Source organism: Biomphalaria glabrata, chromosome 12, assembly GCF_947242115.1.
Source record: "Biomphalaria glabrata chromosome 12, xgBioGlab47.1, whole genome shotgun sequence".
Classification (NCBI taxonomy): Eukaryota; Metazoa; Mollusca; class Gastropoda; family Planorbidae; genus Biomphalaria; species Biomphalaria glabrata.
In genome coordinates this window covers 18,856,962-18,875,136 of record NC_074722.1, presented here as the reverse complement: position 1 = coordinate 18,875,136, position 18,175 = coordinate 18,856,962, and the positions used below count along the sequence as shown (strand labels likewise).

The 18,175-nt window shown below is 36.9% G+C and overlaps 1 protein-coding gene across 4 annotated transcripts in view; it reads right to left on the bottom strand.

Annotated features, from left to right (window-relative positions):
* Positions 1–1,353: 1,353 nt before the first annotated feature.
* Positions 1,354–18,175, bottom strand: part of LOC106058288 (uncharacterized) — a 129,220-nt gene continuing 112,398 nt past the window's right edge. For all 4 annotated transcript variants that reach the window (XM_056006353.1, XM_056006352.1, XM_056006354.1 and 1 more), the window contains 9 exons: positions 14,898–14,952; positions 9,266–9,406; positions 8,340–8,500; positions 6,086–6,187; positions 4,926–5,071; positions 4,255–4,423; positions 3,876–3,988; positions 2,899–2,983; positions 1,354–2,217 (listed from right to left, as the gene is read on the bottom strand). In XM_056006353.1, coding sequence (XP_055862328.1) covers positions 2,164–2,217; positions 2,899–2,983; positions 3,876–3,988; positions 4,255–4,423; positions 4,926–5,071; positions 6,086–6,187; positions 8,340–8,500; positions 9,266–9,406; positions 14,898–14,952 — 1,026 coding nt within the window. In that variant the 3' untranslated portion in view covers positions 1,354–2,163. The remainder of the gene's footprint in view (positions 2,218–2,898; positions 2,984–3,875; positions 3,989–4,254; positions 4,424–4,925; positions 5,072–6,085; positions 6,188–8,339; positions 8,501–9,265; positions 9,407–14,897; positions 14,953–18,175) is intronic.

Genomic DNA, 18,175 nt, shown 5'->3' with positions numbered 1-18,175 from the left:
TGAAGAACAAGTGCTTTTATTTCTCTTTGGACTGTTTCTTGACATGCCAGGTAGCAGTGAAGAACAAGTGCTTTTATTTCTCTTTGGACTGTTTCTTGACATGCCAGGTAGCAGTGAAGAACAAGTGCTTTTATTTCTCTTTGGACTGTTTCTTGACATGCCAGGTAGCAGTGAAGAACAAGTGCTTTTATTTCTCTTTGGACTGTTTCTTGACATGCCAGGTAGCAGTGAAGAACAAGTGCCTCTATTTCTCTTTGGACTGTGTGTCAAAGAACTTACAGCTTTTTTATCAATCACAACTTTGAAAATGACCGTTCTACTGAATCAACATAAAATAGAGCCTCTTTTTTAGCCTCAGTTTTGACGCTTGCTAAGTCAGTTTTAATTACTTAGTCCATTATAGATCTTAGATATTGTATGACTCAAGGATTTGTGTAGAACTTGCGGTCACCCAATAGTACTAGTTTCTAGTTTTGCTGCTACCTTCATCATCATCATTCCTTTAAGTTCCTCATGGAACATAGGGCCTCGACATAAACACGCCACTCTCCACGGTCTCTTGCTAGCTGCTACCTTCGGGGCGTTTTATTCCTTTGGGAACAGAACACATTAAGTATGTCTTTGACAGCATCTTACAGAGTCCGGCTCTCTTCATTCTACAGGCACTCAGTTTGATTTGCTGGGAGCACACAAACACACACAATCTGCTACTTGTTCAACACAGCAGACAGACTCAACACAAAGTTTAAGTCTTTTGCCCAGTGAACATTTAGCAGCTTTGTTGAAGCAATGCTTGAAGTCTATTGTAATGACCATAGCCAGGGGCAGACAAAGAGATGTTTGTGTTCATTCTATTTATATATTTCTTGTTCAGAATGAAATCACTGAAAAAATTCGTTGGTTGCAATTAATTTTTGCATTTGATCACCAAAAATATCAGTAAATTAATACAAATTGTAACCATTTATGTTTTTGAATACAGTCAACAAAGTAGAGAGCTTATCATTAGGCTTTGAGCCCCTAGTTAATTGACTCGAACTATTTAGTGTGGGTATGGACACAATTGTAGAAACAATTACATGGAGGGAGATAACTTAAATTAAAAGTACTTAAAGTCCTTACACAGTCCAAAGTTTCCTTGACTCAATAGACACTGTGCCGAACACTTTTGTGTCCAATATTGAAAGTTGTGGGAACTGTTCCCAGTATTTTATTGTTGATAATGTAAACTTAGAATACAAAAGATGTCATCAGGTGTTAGGAAGTTTTTCAAATGTGAAGTTTTGTATAGAGCTTGAAAATGTTTGAAGTTGTACACATATGATATGCAAAATAAATGAAACTAAATCAAGGTGATGTTAATGTTTTAGACTTTATTGAATCATTATTTATCATTCTTTGAAACATGTTTATTTTATTCAACAATATTCTTAGGAGATAAAAATATCAACAATTTGTTCTGTGTCACAAGACAGTTCAATGTTTATGTATACTAATGAAATGGTATCCAATACACAGAAACATTGTATTTGAGCTCAAGAAATCAACAAATTTATCTTGGTAAACATATGAAGACTAATATAGTCATAGAATGAATGGAAAGATTTAGACTAAGCTAGTATATGTCACTGACTAGAAATCTACTGTCACTGACCTAGAAATCTTATCAACTTCCACACATTTTGTGTTCACACAAACATACAACTCACTTGTTTTAAATTCTAAAAAAAAAAAAATAGATCTACACATTACACTTAAATACACATTTCATTTTGGCATAATAAAAGATAGATCTACACATTACACTTAAATACACATTTCATTTTGGCATAATAAAAGATAGATCTACACATTACACTTAAATACACATTTCATTTTGGCAAACAAATTGCATACTTTTTGGTAGGAAGATTATTGCAACTGTTAAGCAATAGTTGAAGTAACAGAAAGTTATTTTGTCAATATATTTCTAATAATATACTTAAGAGAAATTGATAACAGTCAAATGAGTTCTAGGAAAAAAATATATAAAGAAAAATACATTCTATAAAAATAACAAAATAAAAAATATTGTAACAATTCCAGCCCAAACAAACCACAAAACTCTGTTCCTCCTGACCCAACCAACAGATGTAGGCCTCCAACTAGTTCTCCTGTAGCTGGCTAAAGATCTTGTTCAGCTACACTCTGTCTCAGATACTCTTGATACAAGGTTTGCTGGGAAGGGAAAAAGAAAGCTTAAAATTACAAACTGAGGGATGTGTGTGTGTGTATGTCAAACGTCTTAGCTGGTGAGCCATTAGAAATAACATTTTACAATACAAAGGCAGAACTGATTTTTTTTTCCTACATAGCTCCAACTCAACCTTTTTTTTAAAACCTTTAATATCGTAACATCCCCCACCTTTTTCGTCCCTGAAAAAAAAGGACAAACAGGTGTAAGACCAAAGAGCAGAGGACTACTTCAGACCTTGGGGTCAAATTGTCAGTCTAAACAGTTTATACATTAAAGATTTAAGGAAATAAAATTCTGTGAAGGATTAAAAAATATAATTTTTCCTTTGATAATTTGATCAGCATTGTTAAAAAAAAAAGATTGTATGGACAAATTCACAACTTTTCAAAATCAAAACTGGTTCTACATGGAACAGTGCCAGGATGGAGTGTTGCTGTGGACTGTCATCACAGTGGTCCCAGCTGCTCACTACCATCCCTGCAGATTTGGGTTAGGAAGTAATATTAATTTCTGAATTAAACTCTGAAACTTTGTCTAGATGTAAAAAGCAAAGAAGAAACTAAAAAGCTGTTGAACATAAAAACTGTAAACCTTTAGGAATAAAATAAAAAAGCTCTTGAACCTTTATGACTAAAATTTAAAATTAGGAACTGAAGAATCACCTTTTTGTTTTTCACAGTGCTGAGCACATAGTCACTGATCTCATTGAGTTTCTTTTTCTGTTTCCTGCTCAATGTTGGAACAGTTCTGAAAGAATGGGAGCAGTTTAGTTACACACTGAGATAGATTATAAAGAAATAGCACACACTGAGATAAATAGAATAGTAATTTTACAATATATGTCTAAAAATAAATGCCAATGTATTTTTAATGTTCATTCATCTTTCAACGAGATCATCCTGTCCAAGAAAGGAATGTCTGAAGAATAGATAACACATACACTTCCACCAGTCAGACAAATGTCTAATGATCACATCCAGATTGTTATAAAATCTAAGTAGCATCCTTTTTTTTTTTTCAGTTTTGAAGGGTGTAAAATTCAGAGGTGCTTACATTGAGGCCATGACACAAAACCAATGAATCTGCTAATGTTTGCTTTTATTTCTTTTTTTTTTTTTCACAACTTATAATGTTTAAACAATCTTTAAGAGATACAAAGTTTAGTGGACAATGGGTAGCTATTTTCCACTAGGAAAATCTCTTGCCTTTATAATTATGTGGGGCCACTATTTACACTTTCTAATTCTTTGTTTATGATGGTTGTCTTGTGACAATAGGCATTGTATGTAGTGTGAGGAAAGATATCAAGTGGATGCCAAAAGAACTGGCTGGCAATATCATGTTCCATTCCTGCTGCCTTGTGTCAGTCCAACACTTCACTTTACATTTGGAATGGAAGCTTAGACTCACATTGTCATTTCTTTTTAGATCTTCACTCCCAAGAAGAAGGATGTGGCTTACATTTGGGTGCAGTTTCAATTGGATAGATGACAGTGAACTGAAGTGTGGAGCTTTCCTCATGAAGCATTGAAGGTACTGAATGTAATGGTTCATGACAATTTACTTTTATGATGCCATCACAAATTAGATAGCCATATGTGTGTAAGCAAATGTCATTAATTAGTGTTGAGTTGAATACCTTGATGAATATTTGGCCACCAGCAACATGACAAGAGCCATTCCAAGAATGAAAAAAATAACATAAGATGTGTAGTCTTTAGGTACACTTCTCCACAAGGAACTTAGAGAGCCCTGAGAAGAACAAATGAGGAAAATATTACACAGGCATCAAAGTCATTCACTAGCTAAACACAAAGAAATGATATGTTGTTATATAGTGTATGATATATTGTTATTTATAAAATTTAAGGAGCGGCATTTTATTTGAAAATCCTAACAATTTAATTTCATCTCCAGTAAATCAACTAGAAGTTATTTTTTTTCCCTCAATGATGTTCTAGGGAACATTATAAAACTAATAGCCTGCATAGAAATCAATTCTTAGATGAAAGGCTTACCAGATAAATGTCTAATGTCAGCATCAAGTTACTCCCCAGCAATGAATTCAGTGTAGAGTGAGCAGAACTGATGAGAAAAGTGACAAGCAACAATACTGGTAGAATCATTCCTACAAGGCCATAGCAGAATCCCTGAAACCTAGCTCTCATGTTACGTGAGCTACGAAGACTGAAATATACAGAAGAGTTCATCAAAGAATAGAGCTTTATACATACAGAATAAGACTTTGAAGAACAACAATAACCAAACTGTTGTCTGTTATTTCATTTCTAAAACTCATTTTTATGGATGTTCAATTGAAAATGAAAATCATTATTTTTATGACTGGGATAGCAATAGCTTTCTCTCATTTTTAAAAGCATTCAAAAGAGCCTCATGGATTTCAACAGATATTCTCTTGTATGTTTCTAGCCTGATGGAGAAGATATTTCACACTCTCAAATAATGCTCTTGTCACAGTGATATGCAAGACAGATGCTCAAGAACATGAAATACACAGAGCATACATTGAAAGCAAGGAATTCCCATGTGGTGTTATTTAAACATGAATGTGTCTATAAAATCTATGTTTACAGTAAACAAACCACCAAAGTCTCCAACATATACAGGATTTCATCTAACCACACACACATTTACACTGACCCATATACCAAATATTGCCTCTATGTACCTGTCTTCTCTCAACTTGTCTTCCACTAACTGATAAATCTGGTCACAGTCTCTCTCCAGTGAGTTCAATGTATTCTGGATTGTCTGGTTGATGGTTTTCTCTATCTCTTTACACACTTCTTCTATTTGATTGGCACACCTACTACCCTGAAAATACACACATAGTATAATAATAGAGTCTAGTGTCAGTAACCTACTAATTATAACAATGTGATCATAAAAAAGCATGTCAAATATTAAACCTAAAAGGACATGGTTGGCATTCTATGTTGATGACCAAGAGCTAATCTGACTAGCCCCTATTTTTAGCTTCTGGAAAATGTGTTGTCTCATGTTGTGTCTGATTCTGATATTATATAGGTCATTCAGCTTGAAACTGGTAGTTTTTTTTTTCTTGAACTTTGGGTGAGAGCTGGTCTATTACTCCTTATTTCTATTCTCTATTTGTATTGAGTAATTCTCCTATTTTTTATCAATATGTCTGCTTTTGTATTGCCTTCTATTTCAAAGAGTACTTAATTGTAACTCAACTGTATTTAACTAATTGTAAAATTCAGGTTAAAAAGACAGACTTTATAAAGACTTATTTCCTATCAGAAAGATAATAATAGTTTGTCTTCTGCTCTTACAGCAATACTATTTCATATTGTGATACCTACTCACTCTAAAGCAACATTTGCAATAGACTTTCATAGATTTAGTAAGCCTAAACTAAAACTATAAACAGAAGGTAAAAAAAAAAAAAAAAAAAGTCAAAGACCGGAATGTCACATTTTAGTAAAGTATTAATCCCAGCAGCAGATAATGCCTTCTATATATTGAATTCTAATCAATACCTCAAACTTTCTTCTTCAAATTGTTAATAATAATTTGAGCCACCTGTTTCTCAAACATCTGTTGGATCTATATCAATCTGGCAATTTTGAAATTCTACTTTAAATTGGTTGTTCTAAAGTTGTTGTTTTTTTTAATTGACCAATTTATTTATGAACTACTTTAAGAATAGATTTCAGATAAAATGTAATGTGGCCCATTCAAAAAAACAATAAACTTCGAGAATGAGGTATTCGAGGTATTAATGGTTGTACAATTCAAAGTTGAGTAAGCTCTATCTGTTATAAACAAGAGAACAAACAGTCTAGGTTGAACAGAACTCGCTACCTTGAGGTTTAATGAAGGGACATAAATGGTTGGCATATCAAATCCTGTACGGTTCAAGCCTGGTCTTTTACACAGCTCTTGTACAATTTGCATCATCACACGCTGGGGACAGTAAAAAAAAAAAAGGTCAGACATATTCACACAAAAAAACCCAAGAAACTAAAAGGATTGAGGACCTTCTCAACATGAGCCAAATATTTATACTACTGCACATTGTGAGAATCATTTTCATTTATAATAAAATTGATAAGAGTGTCATTTATTGTTGACATTAAATCAAACAGTGAATCAATGATCTGATGACCAAACTGCTGCACTGAATACAAGACGTTAATCCTACATTATTAATGTACTGAGAATATTCATACATTAATAAATATATATTTATCAAAAATTGAAGAAACTATTTCATGGACTTAATAGCATGAAGCTTTAAAAAGTCTCCAAACATTTTAAATTGTTGGTGATTTTAAGTTTCCAATGGGTTGAGAAAGGTATATGTGCCAACAGCAATTTTATGTTACCCAGTAAATGTGAAAGATTGAATTCTAAACAGCACATATCAAATTTTTTTCTTCAAATTGTAAATAATAATTGTTAATTGAACCTAACCTGGTTACAACCATGAAACCCTTCCTTCAGAAACTAAGTACTTTAGTAGTCTTTGATTAGAAAACAAAACAATACATATCTCAATGCTGTCACATTTTTTGGGGGTCAGTTTCTTTACTGATTATAATTGCCATTATTTACTAACAAATCAGCATAAAAAATGTCTAAAGAGAATAGTCAAAATGAGCTGGCATGGTGGCCAAATGACTTTTAAACCAATGGCTCAAGTTTATTGAGACATACAATAGGTAAAGTAAAGCTAGTTAGTTCTTGACGTTGCTGAATGGCCATCCTTTTTAAAAGGAATCACAGAAAGAATGAGGATTATATCTTCTGCTCAGAAGACCACTAAGTCTCAAAAAGTACCTTTTTTTTTCCAACTTAGAATTATGAATGCTGCTAAACCACTTGTCAAGAAATATTCAGACAGTGGTTCCATATGGCTATAATTGCCAAAAGTGGTAATGGCTCAATTTTATTACCTATAAAATGTTTTCAATGGCATGTGTCTCAAATATTCAAACTCCAGGTCTTCATGTATGGCTCAGATATTGGGTCAGGCAGAACTGACATGAGAAGGGGTCAGTCAGGAAGGGATAATTAACCTTGGCAGTCTACCCATATAGGAGAAACGTCCAAAGCTCATTTCCTCCGGCTAAACAAAACATGAAAAACAAAGCTTTGAGAGTCATCCCTGGTAAAACAAATCAGGAGCTGGTGACCCTTAGACAGCTTGTAGCACATAGTACTACACTCTGGGGGATACTGGGACACTGCTGATCCCAAAATGTATCAGCTGCAAAGAGCAGAACTGGAATTATCTCTTTTGCTCTTAATTGAAAATTGAATGCCACCAAAGAAATATCCACTTAGGCACTATTTTACTTGTCAACAGTTTGAAACTTAACCATTCCATTTTATTCAAGTTTTTAAACTTTAACAGTCCTTGTAGCTACAAACATATCAGGACCAAGAGAGCTACAGTTCTTTGTACCACAGTGATCAGCTTAGGTATCAATATGTTTCACCATTTATACAACAATGGAAGATAAAACTTGAGCTAGATCAAAACAGTTCTCTCAAGTTAAACCAAAATCTCAAGACAACAATCATTGAAGCGATGCTCATTAAAAAGCACACCAGTGACAAGGTTAAGAATCTGGAAGTTTAATTAGACTAGGAGCTAATCTGCATACAGTGAGATTTGTTCATTGTCTGCATACACACACAAGTGAAGGGCTGAAGTTGCCTTCTCTATCACACAAAATCTCTTCTTACAGGAGTTACAGTTTTAAATCTATGCCTTCAGGCCAGTAATATTAATATATTGTCTTCTAATATCCCCAGTGTCTTGTAAAACAAATCAAGTCCAATGAAACATTGAAGATAAAAAAAAGTTAACTATTTTTTTAATAATGTTTACGTGGACAGTGGAAAGAGAACCAAAACCAACCATCAGAAGACAAGGGTTATGTCTGTGGGGATGTAACAAAATATGTAGATCACAGCTTGGCTGAGCCAAATGAAACACTACACTCCTCCTTAATCTACAGACTCAAATTCAAGGCTTATTATTACTATGAAAATGTGATTACTCCTAATGGAACTATTGCAGCAGAGTGCTACTGGAGTCTAAACCAACCTGTCGATCACTCTCATGTCCAGCTTCATCAGCTTTACTGAGATAAAATTTAATCCTCTCAGCATGTTTCTCATTTAACTGCTCTACTAGCTGCAGTGTTCTCTTGCATAGAGCTTGACCAATTGGATCAAAGAAAACAAAGATCAGGTCTGCTGTGTCACCTGGTTAAGAAACCACAAAGGAATGATTACAGTACATCAGAAAATTAAGTAAATTCAGAAAGAATTATTGATCAAAATACAAATACCAATTGAACAATAGTGTAAAGAATACTGGGAAACATTTAGTGCAAAGGCTTCATAAGGATAATTGTGTTAGAAATGTGAACTACATGATTCAAGTACAAATACTTTAAGACTAAATGCCTACAGAATGCTAGACTCCATGATTAAAATACAAATACTTTAAGACTAAATGCCTACAGAATGCTAGACTCCACTTTTCAAGTACAAATCCTTTAAGACTAAATGCCTACAGAATGCTAGACTCCATGATTAAAATACAAATCCTTTAAGACTAAATGTCTACAGAATGCTAGACTCCATGATTCAAGTACAAATACTTTAAGACTAAATGCCTACAGAATGCTAGACTCCATGATTCAAGTACAAATCCTTTAAGACTAAATGCCTACAGAATGCTAGACTCCATGATTCAAGTACAAATACTTTAAGACTAAATGCCTACAGAATGCTAAACTCCATAATTAAAATACAAATACTTTAAGACTAAATGGCTACAGAATGCTGGACTACATATTTAAAGTACAAATACTGTAAGACAATTGCTAAGAGAATGCATAAAGTACAAATACTGTAAGACTAACAGGGATTAGAATGCTATTGCTGAACTACATGATCAAAGGACCAATACTTCAAGACTAATAGAATGTTGGACTAACTGCCTCTAATTCAAGAGACTATTACCTAGCCAAGTGATTGCCTTGTTCACATCAAAGGGATACTTCATGTCTCCATCCACAAGGCCTGGGGTGTCAATAAAAGTCACCAAACTAAATTTCTTCTGCTTGGAAGTGGAGATCTCTGTACTCAGGTAATCTGATACACCTGAAGCATGTTATAAATAGTTATAAATTCTAAACTAGCAAACAAAGACTAACCAGCTAGCAGAGAATCATTTTTCTTTGCAGTGAAAACAAAATAAGCAAAATTTCTTTCTTTCTAAAAACAACAAAATTAAACACAAAGATTGTAACAAAATATTTTTTTGTGTAGGTGGAATATAGACATGGCAATGGCAATACCTACTTCCAATAGATTTAAAGTGATTATGTAAAATTATTTAAATGCCTATGTTGATAAAAAATCACTACACTTATGTTGAATTCTGATTTTGCCTAAAAACAATTTTCTGTTGCATTGAACAAATCAACTAATAAAGCTTTTATTTTTAAACTGCTGAAAGAACTAATGAAGATCCACACATAGGACATACTTCATAGGACATGCTGCTGTGTTAGCAATTTTCTTTCTATTGAATTTATTATACCTCAGTGGTATTGTTATTGATTTTTTTAATTCAAAAAGTATTCAGAAGTTTTAATCATTACTGTTTTTTTGTATGTTTCTCTCTGGGTAAGCTAGATATCACTTTGTAGTCTACTGACCTCTGTGCTTTCATTACTTCTATGTGTGTAGTTAGAATGTTCATTTGTACAAGACTGTGAGTGGGGGGAGGGTCCTACATTTTTTTAAAAAGATTTGTTCAAATAGTGATTCTATCGTCTCACTGTCCATCAGTTTGTAATTGAAGTCCTAGTTTCCCTATTCAATGAACTGAAACAAAGTTGCCTAGAAGTCCACTGACAAGAAGTCAAGTACTGAATTCTTTGGACATCATGTACAATAGAACCATTTATGAAATCTTCTGGATGGCTTTCAAAACTTCAGGGACAAATAGAAATCACCAAACAACTAAATATTTTTTATTTGGGACTTTCTGTGAAAGTGAGCAAGTCTCCAAATGTTCAACAATGAAGAGAGCTGGGAGCATGTAGCCAGTAGACTCAGTGAAATCAAGGAGATCAAGGTGTGAAGGTACATGTTGAACTAAGAGCACAAGGAGTTTCTACAGCTCTAGTACAGCTCTAGTATAGCCTCTAGTACAGCTCTAGAAAAGCTCTAGTATAGCTCTAGTACAGCTCTAGTACAGCTCTAGTACAGCTCTAGTACAGCCTCTAGTACAGCTCTAGTATAGCCTCTAGTACAGATCTAGTATAGCTCTAGTACAGCCTCTAGTACAGCTCTAGTACAGCCTCTAGTACAGCTCTAGTACAGCCTCTAGTACAGCTCTAGTATAGCCTCTAGTACAGCTCTAGTATAGCTCTAGTACAGCCTCTAGTATAGCTCTAGTACAGCCTCTAGTATAGCTCTAGTATAGCTCTAGTACAGCCTCTAGTACAGCTCTAGTACAGCCTCTAGTACAGCCTCTAGTACAGCCTCTAGTACAGCCTCTAGTAGATTGAGTCAATCTATTCACTCTTTAAATCATGATTTGTATTATTTTGTAGTGATAGAATGCTGAAAGTAACTAACTTGCTAATTGAGTGAGTGTGTAAACACAAGGGATTCATTCACACAAGTGATTTATTCTTTGATTCAGAATGGGACCCCAAACCGTCAGTGTCACTCACAAAGTATTCTAACTGTAACAAGTAGCTCAGGTACACTCAGGTTCTAGCTAGTGGAATGTAAGCAGCTACCTTTCATCTGGAAGATTCTGACATTTGGCAACAGCCCTTCATTTGGCAGCTCCCAACATGGGAATAGGATAGCTGACCGAAGGAGGAGCTGCTACCCCAGATGTCATTGTCTCCATCTTTTGTGTAGAACAGGAATAGAGATGAGCAGCATGGTAGCCTAATACAAAAGAGATGTATTCTATGAGACCTGAACAGAACACTATCAGACTGGAGCTGGTGAAAAGCACAAAGATTAGTGTCAAGTTAAGTCAAGAAGAGCACACAGTGCCTAGTGGTCAGTGAAATGTCTAGAAGAGCAAACAATGTAGTGGTCATAGGTCCCGATGAGAAGTAGATATAATGGATTAGGGGATAGGGTTCCAATGAGGTCATCTGAAAGATCAAATTGAAGGTAGAAGATTCTATCTCAGTTGTGTGTAGCCAACCCATGGACAGCTCTTCATCAGGCAGCTTGACCAAGCCAACAAGTCTACCAGGTGAAGAGCCTACATGGACTTGTCTCATGAACATTCTAGTCAGTGATGGCTAAGAGTTGTCAGGGAGAAGAACTCACTAGCTATGGACAGAAAGACTGATATCCTGGTGTAGCGCTGACACAAAAAACAAACAGTTTGTAAAAACCTCTAGGCTGATCCTTCATTTAGAACCAAGAACAGTGAATAGGACCATTTCTTATTATTAAAGTGCCTGGTTGAGTTTCAGTAAATAAAGGTGTTTATACTGGTGTGATAAGTTCCCACTAGAAATAAATGTGTTCCTCTCCAACTACAAGTAAATGTGTTCCTCTCCCACTACAAGTAAATGTGTTCCTCTCCCACTACAAATAAATGTGTTCCTCTCCCACTACAAATAAATGTGTTCCTCTCACACTACAAATAAATGTGTTCCTCTCCCACTACAAATAAATGTGTTCCTCTCACACTACAAATAAATGTGTTCCTCTCACACTACAAATAAATGTGTTCCTCTCCCACTACAAATAAATGTGTTCCTCTCACACTACAAATAAATGTGTTCCTCTCCCACTACAAATAAATGTGTTCCTCTCCCACTACAAATAAATGTCTATCTCTTCCACTACAAATAAATGTCTATCTCTTCCACTACAAATAAATGTCTATCTCTTCCACTACAAATAAATGTCTATCTCTTCCACTACAAATAAATGTCTATCTCTCCCACTACAAATAAATGTCTATCTCTCCCACTACAAATAAATGTCTCTCTTCCACTACAAATAAATGTCTATCTCTCCCACTACAAATAAATGTCTATCTCTTCCACTACAAATAAATGTCTATCTCTTCCACTACAAATAAATGTCTATCTCTTCCACTACAAATAAATGTCTATCTCTCCCACTACAAATAAATGTCTATCTCTTCCACTACAAATAAATGTCTTCCTCTTCCATTACAAATAAATGCCTTCCTCTCCCACTACTGATCCAATAGGACGTTCTTCTAGATTACAGCAGAGGATCAAAAGTGGCCAAATATTTAGTGACTTAATGGCCTACCAAGGCTAGTGGACTAGGAAAGGCTGGTGGCTACCAAGGCTAGTGAACTAGGAAAGGCTGGTGGCCTATGAAGGCTAGCAAATGATGCTATGACATTGGGTAATTAAATTACTCTAGAGCCACACCATGAAGTTATTTTCAAGAGGCTATTACAGGATGATATCATACTGAGGATATTACACAAAGCCATTACATGAGACTATTACATAACTCTATTTCTATCATTCTGACTAAACACATAGATTCTACTATTATTCAAGACAGTTTCTATTCTCCTGATACAGCACTGTGGAATGCCCAAGTAAATGTGGATAAATCAATCAATGTGTGGAACTGATGTGTTCAAGTGACTAGACTGGCTATCCATCAAACTAATTGTACATTCCGCTGACTTGACAAAATCCAAATGTACAAGCGCTATGATGAGAAACCCATTTAAAGTAGGTCATTAGAGTTCCAGCTAGAAGGAGCAGGTCCCTACTGGGTTTGATTCGGACGTTCCCAAGACGGCGGGAGATGTCGGCGGGCCGGGTTCAAACCCGGGACCATTGAGACGACAGTCTAGAGCGCATGCCACACGACCATGCAGACATTCTGGTTTAGATGACTAAAGCAACAAAGCTTTTTATGTACACTGCAAAATATTTTTCATTGAATCTTAAATGTTGACTAGTCTAAACATAAAGGTAGATCCAGATCAAGTTGAAGAAACTAGTTCATTCTGTTCTAAGGATACAATTGGAATGTAAGACTAAATATGAAGAAACTTTCAGCTTGTCTTGTTCAATACTAACCATGCGCTGATTTGGGTTGTTCTTAAAGTGAGCAGTGAAGTCCAGACATTAACAATGGACATATAAAACCATCAAAGACGGTTCATTCAGCCAGTTCATTTAGCCACTCACTCGTACAAACAAGGTTGAATCCACGAAAGTGGAGTGAGGCAGGAGACCTTTTATTTGTAACCACCAGTTTAAAGCTTGCAGATTTTAATGGCTTGACCCTTCACTAGTCTTCAGGGCGGCGGCTTATCAGTTTCAGCATAAGCTGTTGACTATTGACCAGTCTCTACACCAGACGAGCAAGAATCATGTCAGTCAAAGCTCAGCGTTTCCCGCAAACCTGGCCAGCAGAGCTCTGCACCAGACGAGTGTGACAGTCTGACATTAGCCCTTTTCAGAATAGCCCGAGAGCAAGAGGATGAACTTACTCCAGTTACCAACACCAGGGAGGGCTAACACCACCTTCCGAACAGGCTGTGAGTCTGCAACATGCTCTGGCAACAATAAAAAAAAAAAGCCCGCATAGTCTGGGAGCACATGAGGCACCCTGGCCGCGCTTCCCCGAGGCGGAGGCCTGTCCAGGCCTATGCAAGCTATTATAGCATAGTGCAGGACAGCTGTCCTGTTGACTCATATTTCGCACTGCTATGGCCTGACTTCGACTCACGGAGACCCCCTCTGTGGAAAGAAGAGGAAACCTTGTCTCATATTCTGTTTGACTGCCCCAGATTTGCTGATCTCCGTCTCGACAGGTCTGGGAAACCTAAAATTCTCGACCTGGACGGTAACATGTATGCACTAGACAAACCAGCGGGGTTTCTGTCTAGGGCTTTTGTAAGAGAGGTCTTGAGCTTCTCATGTCTTCACTCAAATGGAGCTTGATGATGATGATGAACGATGCCTTAAAAATTTATTCTATTTAGAAGATAGAAAATCTTTAGTGAAAACATCAGACAAAAACTGCACACTCTATAGCAGTTGCTTATCTAGCTCGTTTCTTTAGGAATACAATAGACTGTGCGCGATTCAATGAAATGACGTCACCAGACTTAATTTCTATTCGAATTGCTGGAGGATCACAAAATATTCTCAAAACTGTTTTACTAATCCTCTTCCTTTTCTAACCCTATCACTACTTCCGGAGCGGAAGATCTACGAGCAGTCTCTCCCCCACCCATACGGCGGGGCAGGCGAACAGTTCCATTTAGATTTCCCCGAGTCAGCAGACTTTATTGATCGCGACGTCACGGTGTTACATCAGACGACAGACGAGGCGTGTTTCGAGACAAAAAGAGAGGGGTGGGGTGGGGAATTACTGCTGTGAGTAGTTCTAAATGTTGGCTTCACAAGTGGAGTTGTTCTTTCTCTTGGCTCCATCAGATTTCAATGACTAGCATTGACTCCACATGCTCAAATCGAACATATTGTTCTAAATGAAAGCATAACACTCTACTAGAAGAGACTTGAAAGGAAATGTCATTGAGTTTTCAGTATCTATAGATCTAATAAAATTGTATACATTACAAACTACATACCTTCGATTTGCCGCAGAGGTTCCAGGTATGGGTAGAGATGAAATGTGGCATTCCCCTGTAGAAGATTAAAAAATTAAGAAAAAAAAAAATTAAAAAAAAATGTAGATAAATATTTGACATCAAGTGACATGCCACTACCAAGTAACCAGCGGCTGTAGTTTAGCCACGAACTTATCAAAGTGACATGCCACTACCAAGTAACCAGCGGCTGTAGTTTAGCCACGAACTTATCAAAGTGACATCCCACTACCAAGTAACCAGCGGCTGTAGTTTAGCCACGAACTTATCAAAGTGACATCCCACTACCAAGTAACCAGCGGCTGTAGTTTAGCCACGAACTTCTCAAAGAACACAATGCACCTTACAGAGGGTTTAAAAAATAGACGGATATTTGAAAGAAATTCTAATTAATGTACAGACATTTACATCACTTTTTTAAAAAGAAAGTAAGCTCTCTTCTTGTAGATACACGACCCTCCCCCTTCTTCCTCAGACGGCCTGAGACATGTATAACACAGAAGAGAGAGAGAGAGAGAGAGAGAGAGAACAGAAGTTGACAACCAATACAATTTCTTTCAGGGCTTCTCGAAGTCTGGGAGCACATGGGGAACACCTTAGGATTGCATAGCGCAGGACGGGCCACACCCTTCGCACGGCTCAGGACAAACTTCAACTCACGATGCGGGGAGGAAACCATGTGTCCTTTTCCACAGGTCTGGGAAACCACAAGTTCTCCACCTGTAGGTTGACATGCATGCAGGGTTCTGTCCAGGGCTTTCGTACGAGAGGGTTCGAAACTGTCAAGCCCTCACTTACAAGGAGTTTGATGATGATGATCCTCAGAGCTCCGTCTCCAGTAGCTTGAGAAACGTTGATCCATACATTCTTCAGAACGTGGTCAATACATTCTCCAGAACGTGGTCAATACATTCTCCAGAACGTGGTCAATACATTCTTCAGAAAGTGGTCAATACATTCTTCAGAACGTGGTCAATACATTCTTCGGAAAGTGGTCAATACATTCTCCAGAACGTGGTCAATACATTCTTCAGAAAGTGGTCAATACATTCTTCAGAACGTGGTCAATACATTCTTCAGAACGTGGTCAATACATTCTTCAGAAAGTGGTCAATACATTCTTCAGAACGTGGTCAATACATTCTTCAGAAAGTGGTCAATACATTCTTCAGAACGTGGTCAATACATTCTTCAGAACATGGTCAATACATTCTTCAGAACGTGGTCAACTTGGGAGTTCAAGTGGAACTACTGACTGATTGAAAAAGTAGGGACAACACTTTGAAAACAAGTCCACGAGTTACTATTGACTGATAGAAACAGTAGGAAGAAAACAACTTTGAAAACAATTGTTGTGTGTGGGTGAAATAGGTTTATGTTGAAAGTCTCAGCGACATGTGAACGGTGTAGCTGTACACGTGTAACGTGGTCACGTGACTTGTCTGTCCTACAAGACTGCTGTAGGGTTACCACTTGGAACGATGTCACTAGGGAAATTGTTTTATGTCAAGATTTTACGAACAGGATCCCTAACAACTTCATAGTTTCTCTCTTCTATCCAGTGAGAGCTACAGAAAGGTATCACGGGAACGAGCGGTTTACTTAAACACAACGCTGAGAGAACGGACAGTTTTGGTTCCGATCGATGAGCACCATTAGAAACCATGATATATATATATATATGTGTGTGTTCTACCATGTCCATGTCTAGTGGTTCTGAAGGGGATGGAAATACAATGGCTTAGAACAGCTCATACTTTGACTCTAGCAAATGTCTTGTGTCTACATTGTTTAGCTTCAGTGATTTACAAGAAACACTTCTCAGCGCTGCTTCATGAGTTTTAGTGACATGTTCAATGACATAATTCACTCTACATCAGACATTCTTAGCTCCGTGTCGTCATTTAGATGTAGATCTAATGTTGGCCAGCAACTCTTAACTTTGCTTTAGTCACTTTTTCTAAAATTGTAATAAGCCAACAATGTGACCAACCTTTTACTTCCTCAATACAAAATGCTATGGTCCAAAATGACACAACCTAGACTATGGGACAATAACGTAACAAAACCGAGGGAAAGTTGAGAAATATTAATCACATTTTAATTCTCGTCGACCCATGGACGTGTGGGTGCGGCGTAGTCTCCAACTGACTGGGTAGAGCTAACGTGACGAGGTCAAGTCTGCAGTGGACTAAAACATAAGACTTGGAGAAAACAAAATCAATACAAAGATAAGAATACAGCGTCACACGACAACAATTATCTAACATATATAACACAGCTACATCAAGGTAGCCTGAGACGTGTATAACAAAGCTACATCTAGGTAGCCTGAGAGATGTATAACACAGCTAAGTCTAGGAAGCCTCGGACAAATTATGTAGTCTTCATTCAAAGAGTAAAAAACCATATCTGAGAACTGTTCTGTAATCAATACATTCTGACACAGAGAGCTATGTACAAAGTGGTCGCACTTTAGCCACTAGCTTATCAGATAACAAAATGCAATGAACTGATAAAGTAAGATATTCACATTGAAAAGATAAAGTAAGATAATCACATTGAGTAAATAACGTAAGATAATTATATTGAATAGATTTAGCAAGATAATCACATTGATTAAAATTACTGATCCCACATTTGAAAATGCTCAAAAATTCAAATCTCTAGGAAGTACAATATTGGCCAGAAATAACCTAATGACAGAACTAGCAGGGGAGGCAACTGAACATTCTCCCCTCATTTACTTCTGAGCAAAACATTCTCGAGGCAATGGAAGAAAAGTAGAAACAATGCCATAATAAGACCAGTAACTAGGTGAGACCTGAACACTGACCAAAACTACAGAAAATCTGCTCAAGACTTGGGAACGGATAATACTAAAAATCTATGGTGATACACAAGATGAACCTGGGTGGTGCACACACACTCGAAGTACCAACTATCACTAGGTGGAGGACACGCACTCAAAGTACTAACTATCACTGGGTGGAGGACATGCACTCGAAGTACTAACTATCACTAGGTGGAGGACACGCACTCAAAGTACTAACTATCACTAGGTGGAGGACACGCACTCAAAGTACTAACTATCACTGGATGGAGGACATGCACTCGAAGTACTAACTATCACTGGGTGGAGGACACGCACTCAAAGTACTAACTATCACTGGGTGGAGGACACGCACTCAAAGTACTAACTATCACTGGGTGGAGGACATGCACTCGAAGTACTAACTATCACTGGGTGGAGGACATGC